The sequence below is a fragment of the Ranitomeya variabilis genome, chromosome 4 (genome assembly GCF_051348905.1).
Source record: "Ranitomeya variabilis isolate aRanVar5 chromosome 4, aRanVar5.hap1, whole genome shotgun sequence".
In the NCBI taxonomy this organism is placed as follows: Eukaryota; Metazoa; Chordata; class Amphibia; order Anura; family Dendrobatidae; genus Ranitomeya; species Ranitomeya variabilis.
In genome coordinates, this window is record NC_135235.1 from 519,499,053 (window position 1) to 519,512,660 (window position 13,608).

General features: G+C 38.4%; 1 protein-coding gene across 2 annotated transcripts in view; it reads left to right on the forward strand.

Moving 5' to 3' along the window:
* Positions 1-13,608, forward strand: part of MATN4 (matrilin 4) — a 113,356-nt gene that overhangs the window by 62,009 nt on the left and 37,739 nt on the right. For both annotated transcript variants that reach the window (XM_077252168.1, XM_077252169.1), the window contains exon 2: positions 9,500-9,602. In XM_077252168.1, coding sequence (XP_077108283.1) covers positions 9,530-9,602 — 73 coding nt within the window. In that variant the 5' untranslated portion in view covers positions 9,500-9,529. The remainder of the gene's footprint in view (positions 1-9,499; positions 9,603-13,608) is intronic.

A 13,608-nucleotide genomic window follows, 5' to 3' on the forward strand; every position in this document is an offset into this window, starting at 1 on the left:
GACGGAGGATTAGCAGAACATCATCTAATCGAGTTGTGAGGGAACTTAAGAAATGGACACAACAGTTGTGGGGACTTTCCGTAAGCACAGCAGGGAAGGACCGCAACACACAGCGCTAGGAGGTAGGCGCAGATTTCCACCTGTTAAGAGAACTCTGGAGGTGCCATTGGACCGGCCGGACTTGCGCAGCCTGGTTATCCGGACTCCGGACTGAGGACCCAGAGATCTTCAGTAAAGAGGTAAAGAGACTGCAACCTGGTGTCCTCGTTATTTATTGCACTGCAACCACTACAGCCTCACCACCACCATCATCCATCATATCTATCACTGTACGCCCCTCCAGCAGGGTCACGGACCGGGCTTAGCCACCGTGACAACCCCAGAGCAGAGACTCAGAGGCCCGGTACCGGGTACCCCTCGGCCCTGCGGTAGTGGGGGCGCTACACAATCAATCTCTGACAGGAGCATTTAACATGTCCGTGCCGGAAGCGCCTCAGTAGCTCCATTTCTGCACCCCTGTCACATGATTGCAGGTCGCCGATGGGTCTGCAGGAGAACCAAGTGGCCAGCGTTCATAGCAGATGAGTATTTCTGTTACACATAGCAAAGCTAAAGTCCTGCTATGTACTGTATAACACAAATGATCATAATATCACAGCTCCAAGTCAATTTTGACTATTGAAACAAGTAAAAAGCAAAATAAGTTTCAAAATAAGTTTTAAAAAATATTAAAAACATTAAGAAAATGTGAAAGTTCAAATCACCCCCATTCGCCCCATTCAAAATAAAACAATAAAAAAACCAAATATAAACATATTTGGTATTGTCTTGTTCAGAATCGCCCGATCTATCAGAATATAAAAACAGTTAATCCGATTGGCAAACGGCGAAACAAAAAAAATCAAAACACCAGAATTACGGTTTTTAGGTCACAGCAACATTACAATAAAATGCAATAACAGGCGATCAAAACATCATATATCTATCCCAAAATGGTATCAATAAAAACATCAGACTTGCAAACAATAAGCCCTCACCTAAGCCCCAGATTTAAAAAAAATGGAGACGCTGCGGGTCTTTTTTTGGGGGGATTTTGTTTTCACCACTTAAATAAAAAAGACCCTATAAATCTTTGGTATCTATGAACTCGTAATGACCTGGAGAATCAAAATGGCTGGTCAGTTTTAGCATTTAGTGAATATGGTAAAAAAACAAACAAAAAAAAAACAACTGTGGGATTGCACTTTTTTTTGCAATTTCATCGCACTTGGAATTTTTTTCACCTTTTCCAGTACCCTATATGGTAAAATCAATGCTGTCGTTCAAAAGTGCAACTTGTCAAAAGTTCTCCACAGGACCTATCTGGTACCAACTAAACTTCATAACATATACCTGAATGTCTCAAACTTATGCTTCCGGGGTTGTAACCCACCCGGGGATACGAAACACATCTGGTGGACATGTCCAGTGGTATCTAACTTATGGCAAAAGATCAATCTCCTGGTGGACCAATAAACTGGAAAAAAAAACAATTTAGACGCCTCTGTGCTACTCCTTGGGGCGAGACACCCATCTCTTCCTAAAAGTCTTTTTAGGTTGGTTACTTTCCTCTCTATGGCTACTAAGATACATATTGCTTCGAGTTGGAGGTCCCCAATGTTATCACTGCAATTGGTTAAGGATAGGATGAATAAAATTATGCTTTATGAACGCATTGAGGCTACTAGAAATGATGGGTGAGATCAGTTCTTTAAAATATGGAGCCCATGGATGGACTTGCAGCCTAATCTACATTTGAATCAGACTCTACGATTGTCCCCATAATGAAACGGTAAATTCTGTGGGGAAAATAATTGATAAAAATCAAGCTGTAAATGCATTTCTTCCCTCTCCTTTTGTTTTTTCCCCCTGTTGTCTCTGTTATGTCTTCCTCCATGTTAATGTTAAGTCTGTGTTTCTCTTTACATTACTCAGTTGAAAACTCCCCTGCGAGGGAGCACAATTAGATTTTGTACTGTATCTGTTATTGTTGAAATTTCAATAAAGCTTTTGGAAACTAAAAGTGCAATTTGTCTTGCAAAAATAAAGCCCTCACATGGCCATATTGATGGAAAAATAAAAAAGTTATGGCTCTAGGAAGAAGGGAAGTAAAAACCAAAATTGCAAAATTGGAAAATCCCAAGGTGGGGAAGGTGTTAAACGTTTACAAGCAGAGATCATTAAAATGATGAGGTGCTGTACTTCTCCAGCATGGTATCCTGACTTGACATTCTTCTTTTAGATGTGTAGAAATACTGGGAACTTAGATTGACCCGTCAGAAGTTTTACATGCAGTTTCCCATGAACCTATACTTCACTTTAGTGTCCCATTTTGTAGGAAAGAACAAAGATCTTTTCATCAGGTGCTATCAAAGACGGTTCCATGTGAATGGTGTCTGTTAGCATGTGAGCATCAGGTCACTTGTAGTAAAATTGCTGTGAATCCTCTCTTCTGTACTTCTTACATAATGGACATACTCAGATGTCTAATTCTTACATGTTTGGTGCTGTCACTGAGGCCATGGCAGCTGCACGTTCCTCAACCGGATATAGTTGTTGAATGTAATTATATATTAAAATACTTTCCAAAAACAATGCTTTAAAGCAGATCTATCACCAGATTAATGCTACCTGTCAACATAATTAAATAGAACTCTCCATCCTATTGAGACTGATGTAATTACTGATGTAATTGGAAATGCACAGTGACAACAGAGTGGCTGCATAATCCTTTTGAGAGACTGGTTCCCTTTAACGGGTTTATTAAAATTATCATTTTATGTGTCCAGCTATAGCTGAATTTAATATCAGGAGGGGACATTTTTGAAAAACAATATGGTCTCGTTCAGACTTGGATTTTCAAAGTAAGCACACCAGCCACATCAGTTTTAATGATGTATGCAGCATATAATGTGAAATCTGGTGACCTGTCCATTTTAAAAAATATGATTTTAGTTGTTGGTGTTTATTGAAGTGTTACTTCAATTCTACATCTAGTTCAGAAAAATTATCCTTTCCTTTATGACCCCAAAAGAGTTAGATTAAAGAACATGGCATTGTTTTACAAAGGTATATTTAAGGTGTACCGTAATTTACCTTTTAGACTCTTCCATTACATGATCCGTGAGATTATTGTCTCTTCCTTAAAGGGAATGTCCATTTAGCATATCTCTGATAAGATTATAGTGATATAAGAAAATGAATTAGCTTCAACTTTGTTCTGATGGTGGGTTTTCTCTTAAGAACTGCTCACTTAAGGTTCTTCCACAAAATTACTATACAATTAAGGTTATGACTTAGACTTGGCCATTGCAAAAGTTTAACTTTATTCTTTAGCCATTCTTTTGTAGAATGACTTGTGTGCCTTGGGTCATTGCATTTCTACATAGTTCACATTATTTTTAGATTCACCTGATGGAAGGATGTCCTGGCATTTCCTTTAGAATTTGTTGCTATAAGTAAGAACATATTGTTCCATTAACAATGACAAGCCATCCTGGCCCATTTGCAGCAAAACCAGCCCAAACCACCATGTTACACAGATGGTATGAGGTTTTTATGCTGTAATGCAGTGTTTTTCTTTTTCCAAACATTTCTCATTTAAACCTAAAAGCACTATTTAGGTCTCATCTATCCACAAAACGTCCAATAGCTTTCTAGCTTGCCCAGGTAATCTTTAGCAAACTGCAGATGCTCATTTTGGAAAGCAGCTTTCTCCTTACAATTCTGCCTTGCACAACATTGTCGTCAATATCTTCCTCACAGTAGACTCATCAACATTAAAATTAGCTAACATGAAAGAGACCCTTAGCTGCTTAAAAGCTGCCTTGTGTTCTTTTTTGACCTTGTGAATGTATGTCTTGCCCTTGGAGTGATTTTTGCTGGTCAACCAGGAATTGGAATAATGGTCATAAATTCTCTCTATTTGAACACAATACGTCTATATGTGTAAATTGGTGTAATCTAATCTCTTTAGAGAAGTTTTTGTAACTTTTTCCTGCCTGGTAAATCTTGTTTTGAGGTCCTCAGCAATTTCTTTTGTTTGTAGCACAATACTTTTCCACAAACGTGTTGTGAATATCAAACTTTGATCCCCGTTCTTTAAATAAAACTGGTGGCCCATTCACACTTGATTGTTATCCCATTGATTGAAAACAGCAGATTCTAATTTCCCCATCAAATTATCTGTTAATCCTAAAGGTCCACATAATTTTGACACCCACAGACAAGTGATATTGGATAATTTTCCTCATTGAAAAATTGGAAACGTCTAATATTTTTGACTCATTTGTTTTATTTGGTTCTTTTTATCTACATTTAGGAAGTGTGTGAAAATCTGATTTTTTAAGTTAAAATGTATGCATAAATATTACAATTTCTGAGGGGTTCATGACTTCCAAGCACCACTGATACCATAAATACCCTAGTTTTCTGTGGTTTCACGTCTACTCTTAAACTGCTCTACTTCAGAAATTAAATATCTTTCAAGTCGTCTGCCAAAAGATGGAACTGATGAAGATAAATCCGACTTCAATAGGTTTAACAAGACGTCTTTCACTTAACGCCAAAGACATATGAGAACCTTGTCCTTTGATGACTCTTCTAAGACAAGTATTACTTCACCTTGCTCATAACTAAAGTAATACACCAAACTAGAATGTCTCATCTACATGGCATTGTTATAGCTGAACACAACTTCTGAGTTGTACAGGGGCATGATCAAGTGCTCAAAAGCTTCTTAGGCCTCTGCTGTTCCTCAACGCTTTATTTCTCAATGAGAACAAAAAAAAAATCTCCGTTTTAAGTATTTAAGAAAAGTTAACCTGCTTTCCTTAATTCAATTTGATGTTATTTTGGCACAAATTTCTTGGATTTTATATAAGCCATAAATATAGTAATGTATTTAGCTAGGTTCGAGCTAAAATACTAAAATACCAGAGACAAGAGGCCTACAAAATAATTTATTCTGGCTGACCTAAATCCTTCATTCTGATACTTATTAGACCCCCTTGCATATATTTTCTGTTTCCCTCATTTAGATAAAGGTCATTCATTTTTATGCACAAAAACTTAAAAGGAAACAAGGTGTTGAGTCTTATTTTATATTCTCCTGTTGGAATAATATACTCTTGTAACAATAAAAACTAAGAAGTGGAGGTGGAATTAAAAGGATGAGAGATTTGTACAATTGGACGTTCTTTCATAGCTTGGGGTTTTATGGTTGCTTTTGTGACGGAGAGGAAGTATGATGCACACCATTAATATTCCATTGTTTTTGTACACTCTGCTCTGAATAATACCCTCTGTGATCCCAACAAATCCATACTGGGCCATTCAATTCACCTTGCATAAACCAAGTGAGCTGGAAATGTGTTCTTTATTTCCTTTTGAGGGGCTCTCACGACTTTCTTACAGTGTTTAGTCTCAGGAGCAAGCTAACCTTATTACGGCTCTTTCACATGTGTCAGATTACCGAAAACTCAGTTGGGCAACGGTAAATTGTCTTTCTGAAAGAGACCAGTATTTGGTTCTCTACACTAAAAACACAGGAAACCAGGTGACACTATCTACTTAGTCCTCTATAAATGCTGCATCTTATTCTAAATTAAAGTGCCGTAACTAAGATTATTTTGCATTAATAAAATTACCCATGCATCGGATACTGGGGTCAAATAAGTATTGAACACGTCACCAATTTTCTATGTAAATATATTTATAAAGATGCTATCAACATGAAATTCTCACCAGATGTCGGTAACAACTCATCCAATCTACACAGGCAAATAAATCAAACCATAGATGTCCATAAATTAAGTTATGTGTCATAATGAGAAATGACACAGGGAAGAAGTATTGAACAAATGAACAAGGAGGGGCGCAAAAAGTCGTGACACCAGCTGAAATCTTTCAACATTTGTCCAGTTAAACAAGTGATCCCTCCCTCCCCACCCCCCACACCCCACACCCCCCACACCCCACACATCTCACTTTCTCTGTTCTCTGATTAAATTTGCATTCTAGTCCTCCAGGCACTTGCAATTCTACAATTATCTATATGGGTGACTGAACTGCTAACTTGCGATTATATTGTGGCATATACTTATATCTTAAAGGGGTTGCCAGGTATTAAAGTACAAGTCTATATATGTGACTGCAGACTTGTGAATCCTCACATCACGCACACAGTGTGAGGATTCTTCAGTGCCTATGCCTGGAAAGGAGGGGGCATGGCCGTAAGCCACAAGTATATGATTTGCATACATGCGGCCACATGTTGACTAGACTGTATTAGGTCTCGCTTAATGCAGGTGTATTGAGCGAGGCCAGATACAGTCTAGTCAGAATGTGGCCAGAAGCATGCAAATCGCACACATGCGGTCATATGACTACTCACTGTCGGCCTCGCTCAATACATTTGCGTTAAACACTGGATAATCCTCACAGCGCTCAGTGCATGCGATGTGAAGATTCACAAGTCTGCAGTCACATAAAGTGACTGTAGACTTGTAGTTTAAGACCAGACAACCGATTTAAGTTTTTATATTTCTAACTTTACTGATGGCGTGTGTATGAACCATATCCTTATGCCTAATAATGAAATACTACAGGGAATCTAGTTGTCAATTTAGAGATTTCACAAAGTAATAATATGTCTATGTACACTGAATCTTCTGTGCAAGTAAAATAAATTTTTCTCAGTGAATGTATTAATAAGACCTACAATCACTGGCACTTGGCCAATCAAAATGGAAAGCTGACTTTGCTGAGAGATCTTATCCAAAAAATTGGGCTGAAGTCAAAACTCTGTTTAATGAGCTCAAGCTTATTACTAGAAGGAGTACTGCATAATTTTTAAATATTTAGTGGAAAACGTACTCTTTTTACTTTATCTTAGGAAAATATTAGTGTACATATATATGAAATATATTAAAAAAAACAACAACTTTGAATACCAGTGCCATCTTGGTATCAGCTGATTTTTTACAACCAACAATACCAGTGACATCAGCACCTGATGATACTGGGCGACTGCAATTTGTTGCCTCAACTAAAGAAATTCCATGGCATACTTGTACATCATAGTGCATTAAAGGGTTAACGCGAGTATGTCAGCACAAAATGACTGGTCAAACCAAGTATTGGCGCTCTGTGCACCCTTGGCGTGGCCAAAGACTTTATTGCACCTTCCCACCTCCTTGTTTTACATCTATCTTCCACCTTCTATAAAGCCATAGCTATTAAAGCAGAGGGGGGCGGTGGCGATAGAGGAAAAATAAGTAGTTGAGAAGGTACACTTAAATGTTTGGCCACACCGAGGGTTCACTGAGCACTTGTTTGACCAGTAATTTTGTGCTGACTGTCACGCTTTAAAGTAGAACAATAAAATATTCAGTGAAGGAGCTGTACACATTGACAATGCTTTTTTCATTAGAATGATACCTCTACATGCCACTGTGGCACTCCATATTCGCCAGCTGCAAGCGCACAGGCTACAATTCCTGCATTTATTTATCCAGGACACACAGACTCTCGGATCCAGTGATCTGCTACTACACACTTTGGCACACCTGAAACAATAGAAACACTGCATTTTGTAATTGAGGAAGGTCTGATGTAAGACCGAAATGTTTTACTACAGTTGAGTGCCGGGTTTCTTATTATCATTACTAACGGTGTGGGAACCTACCCTGGCACCCTCAATAGTTGTGCGCACGGTTCTTATTTCTTGTGATCTATTAGTATACCCAAGTCTTTTTCACACATGCTGTTGCTTAGTTCTATTCCTCTCATTCTGTAGATATTTTTTTCATTTTTTTTTGCCCAAATGTAGAATCTTGGATTTCTCCCTGTTAATTAACATTTTATTAGTTGCTGCCCATTGTTCAAGCTTATCTAGATCCTTCTGAAACCTTTCTCTGTCTACTCTAATATTAGCTATCCCTCCTAGCTTTTCATCGTCTACAAATTTGATTAGTTTACCTTCAGTTCCCTTATCTAGATCATTTATAAAAGTGTTGAACCACAGTGGGGCTAGGACAGAGCCTTGTGGTACTCCACTTGAAACACTCTTCCACTCTTGGAAGTGCAACCATTTATCACCAGTCTTTGAGCACAAGCACTGAGCCAGGTTTGATCCACCTAACCGCAGCCTTGTCAATCCTATGCTTGGTCATTTTTTCAATAAGGATAATATGAGATACTTTATCAAATGCTTTGCTGAAGTCGAGATATACTATATCAACCGCATTTCCCTGATCTACCCAGTCAGTGATTCCATCATTAATGGAAATTAGATTAGTCTGGCATGACTTGCTTCCTACAAACCCATGCTGGGTCTGGCTATTCACTATATTCTTATCCAACTATTTACTTACATGCTGTTTAATAATTTGCTCAAAGATCATTCCTGGTATAGAAGTAAGGCTCACTGGCCTGTAATTTCCTGGCTCCATCTTCTTTCCGTTTATGAAGAAAGGGACATTTCTTTGCCCTTCTCCAAACTTCTGGGACTCCAATGTTCTCAGGATTTTTCAAAGAATCTGGCTAGTAGTTCTGCAATTTCCTCTGCTAACTCTCTCAGTACCCTAGGATGTAATTAATCTGGACCAGGAGATTTAAATTCATTTACATTAGTTAAGTGTTTCCTCACCATCTCTCTGTTTATATATACTGTAGTGTGGATGCTTTTATTCTTTCAATAGGATTTCCTCAGAAATCAAAATTATCTATTAAGATATAGATCTCCCTGAGAATCGGCCTCCATAGCTTATTTAAATGCAGTAAGACATGTAGATCCAGAGGGCAGTCTTTCAGTCATTACATGTCTTACATGTCTCACACTGGAAACACCCCCTTTGATTTGAAATACATTCTGGAGGCAGATTCTTAGGGAGATCTCTGTTCCGCACATAGATAACTGGACTGCTTTTTTCTTATCCCACTGCATTTGGCAAACATATCCAGGTGGCCCTGTCTTGCATTTAGAACTGTTATTGCACAATGCCATGAGAAAGACCTGGAAAATCTTGGAAAGCATAAAAGAAAAGAAAATCTTGGAAAGCATAAAAGAAAAGTAACATTGAATTTTGTGTTGATGCCTGCATTTCTCCACTATGACTAACAGCTTATTTACATATTAACAAAAATGAGGGTTTCTCTGGAATAAGACATTGGCTCACGGATATCAAGGAATAATTTTATTCAACCTCCTATGACATACATGCCCATATTGATGATTTAGGAGGATTGATCCTACTGACAGATTCCCTTTAAGTGTTGATTAACTGCAGCAATCATAAAGATCCACTGATATCTTTCCCTGACTAAAGATAGGAGAAATTCTTGGTCACTAAACATAAACTGGATTAAAAATAAATTTAGCTATCTCTCTTAACTAGTACAAATGGTCTAAAATCATATTTCATCATATTTCACACTTTATTCATGTTGTTTCCTGCAGAAAATCACTTTCAGATTTCCAAGCTGTAAGATGAAGCTGCTGTATTTATCGACACTACTCCTCGTTCTCTGGACCCAACTCGAGGCAAGGCCAAAAGTTGAAGGTAAGAAAATTTCTAGAGCGGGTTAAGGGATAATCATCATTCTGCTGAATTACATTTACCATTTGTATGTACAGAAAAGTCTATCCAATAGCTAAGTTTTCCAAAGGCAAAATACAATTATGAACATCCATTTTTACTAGTTGTCAAGTAGGACCAAGCAATGCATATCGACACCAAACCAAATAAAGCACAAACTAGATCCAATGATAATACTAGGTCAACGTATAGCCTTATCACAACTTATACATCCACTTATAAGAAGTCATTTGAATGGAAATATAAGACATATTTTTGCCATATGGTTCAAAATACTAGCTTAGACACTGCCAGAAGTTCAATACAGAATTCATGTATGTTGACCCTATAGTCACTTTATTTAAATTAATAAATTACATGTTTCCTATTCTTAAAGTAAAATAATATGTTAGAGGCTGGTTCAGCCCATAGACCATGGCTATTTTATACCAGTATAGGACCCCTTTATCCCCAATCCCAGGCCTATTTTCACCTTTATGACCAGGTAAAATTTTGCAAATCTAACCAGTGTCACTTTAAGTGGTAATAAATCTGGAATGCTTCAACGAATCCCACTGAGTCTGAGATCTTTTTTGTGACATATTGTACTTCAAGTTAGTGGTAAATTTTTTCAATATGATTTGCGTTTATTTGTGAAAATATCGTAAATTTAGGAAAAAATTTGGAAAATTTCACAATTTTCAAACTTTTAATTTTTATGCCCTTAAACCAGAGAGTTATGTCATACAAAATAGTTAATAAATAATATTTACCACATGTCTACTTTACATCAGCACAATTTTTGAAACTTTTTTTTGTTAGGAAGTTAGAAGGGTTATAAGTTGACCAGCAATTTCTCATTTTTCACATCAGATCACATTTGTAGTGACTGTCAAGTGCATATATGACAGAAAAAAAAACGAAAGTGACACATTCTAAAAACTGCATCCCTCAAGGTTATCAAAACTACTTTCATTATTACCTCTTCAGGTGCTTCATAGGAACTGAAGCAGTGTGTAAGGAAAAAATGAACCTTTAACTTTTTTCACAAAAATTTTACTTTAGACTCCAATTGTTTTATTTTCACAAGGAAAAAAAGGAGAAAATGGACCCCAAAATTTGTTGTGCAACTTCTCCTGAGTACGTCATTATCCCATATATGGGGGAAAACTACTGCTTGGGGGCATGATAGGGCTCGGAATGGAAGGCGCATGTTTGACTTTTTGAAGGCAAAATTGGCTGGAATAGAGGATGGACACCATGCCGTGTTTGGAAACTCCCCACTAGTGACCCCATTTTAGAAACTATACCCCTTCAGGAATGTATCTAGATATGTGATGAACACCTTGAACCCCCAGGTGCTTCACAGAAGTTTATAATGTAAAGGCATATGTGGGGGAAACTACTGTTTGGATGCACAGCAGTGCTCGGAAGGGAAGGAGCACCATTTAATTTTTGGAGCTTAAAATTGACTAGAATCATTAGTGGATGCCATGTTGCATTTGGAGAGCCCCTGATGTGCCTTAACAGTGGAAACTCCCTACAAGTTACCCCATTTTTGAAACTATACCACTCAAAGAATTTAGCTAGATGTGTGGTGAGCAACTTGACTCCCCAGGTGCTTCACAAAAGTTTATAACGTAGAGCCTGGAAAATAAAAAATCATATTTTTCCCACAAAAATGTTCTTTTAGCCCCAATTTTTTTGTTTTAACAAGGATAAGAGGAAAAATTGGACCCCAAAATTTATTTTGCAATTTCTGTGGTCAAAAACGACTTTTGAGCCATGGTGCAAAGCTCAGAAGTGAAGAAGCACCTTATTGAAGTTCAGATTTTGCTGGAAAGGTTTGAGGGTGTCATGTCACAATGGCCAAGCCCCTGAGGTGCCAGCACCGCAGAAACCCAACATAAGTTACCACCTTTTACAAACTACACCCCCCAATGTATTCAGCTAGGGCTGCAGTGATCATATTGACACCACATGTGCATAACAGAATTTTATACCATTGGGCAGTGAAGAAAGAATAATTACATTTTCACCACTAAAATGTTGTTTTAGCTCCCAGTTTGAAATTTTTCCAAAGGTTAGTAGGAAAAAATGGACCTCCGATTGTTGTGAAAATTTCTCTTGCGTGCGCCAATACCCTATATGTAATCAGGAAATACTTTTCAGGCACAGTGCAAAGCTCAGAATGGAAGGGGTACGATATTATAGTACAGACTTGTTACATTTTCACACAGGAAAATGGGTACTGCTTAGCTAAACGGTGAGACTTGGTAGGGACGGAGTGCTATTTGCCTCCTGGAGCTCAGATTTTGCAGACGCCATCTGCAGAAACCCTAAGTGCTAGAAGAGCAGAATTCCCCTCAAGTGACCCCATTTTGGAAATTATACCCCTTTGGGAAATTATCTACAGGTGTAGTGATGATTTTGACTGCATGGGTGTTTTCCAGACACAAGCAGCATTGTTGTTGAATCAAAATTGCAAACTGCCATTGTAGTGCACAGTACGTTGTAGTCCCCAATACGTTGTAGTGCCCAGTTCATGCTTTTGGAGACATGCACCCATACATTAGGCAGGCTCTCATCGCTACAGAAACTCTAAACATGTGGACGATAAATGTGGTTTAGACACACTGGGGTTCAGAAGGGAGAGGACATTTGGATTTGGGAATGCAGAATTTGCTGAATTTCTTTTTGGCTACGAGGAGCCATATCACTTTTCCAGAGTCTTTGTACTACCAGTAATGTGGAAACATCTTATATTTCCATTACCAGATGATGGACCAGAGTGGGGACTTGCTTTTCTTGTGTATTTGGATTGAAGCTTTTATTGGGAAGATTTTACATAACATTTTAGATCATATTTATCGGATGCTCTACGCTGAGCAATTACTTTGGGGGTTCCATCTAAATCTAAGTGATTCAGATGAAACCCCAAAGGGATCCATTTAATGCAATGAGGTAGCAGAGTCAATTTGGACTCCATCTGATCTCCGTTCAGCATTGTCCATCTTTTCAGAAGTGCACAAAACTGTGGCAGACCGCACTTAAAAAGATGGACACCACTGGATCATAGACCAGATGGTATCTGCAGTGTCTCCATCTGCTCCATTATAGGGAATCTTCCATCAGGGGTTCCTCCTGAATCACATATTTCAGATATTTACATGGAAACCCCAGTATAAGCACTTAGTGCAGAGTGCAGGATAAATGTGAGCCGAGCCTTTCTGCAATCTTTGGGAGGCAGAATGAAAAAATCAACAGCAGGTGAAGAATTGCTTTTATTTATTTTTTACGCTGTTCCTCATGCCGAATAAGTAATTAGACCACATTATTCTTCGGGTCATTGCGATTACAGCGATACCAGATTTATATTCGTTATTTATGCTTGGCTGCTGTCATACACCAAAAAACTCTTTTCATTGCACAAACAGATCGGGTCAATGCGATTACAGCGATACCAGATTTATATCTTTTTTTTATGTTTGCTTGCTGTCACACTAAAAAGATGCTTTTTATTGCAAAAAATAGTTTTTGCATCACCACTAGTGTTGAGCGATACCGTCCGATACTTGAAAGTATCGGTATCGGAAAGTATCGGCCGATACCGGCAAAATATCGGATCCAATCCGATACCGATACCCGATACCAATACAAGTCAATGGGACTCAGGTATCGGACGGTATTCCTGATGGTTCCCAGGGTCTGAAGGAGAGGAAACTCTCCTTCAGGCCCTGGGAACCATATAAATGTGTAAAATAAAGAATTAAAATAAAAAATATCGCTATACTCACCTGTCCGACGCAGCCGGGACCTCGGCGATTGTAAGCGGCAGCGTTGTTTCTTTAAAATTCGCGCTTTTACTTGCTTACGTGAATTCCCGGCTTCTGATTGGTCAGGGCGGCCATGTTGCCGGGACTCGGACCAATCACAGCAAGCCGTGACGAAATTACGTCACGGCTTGCTGTGATTGGTCCGCGTCCCGGCA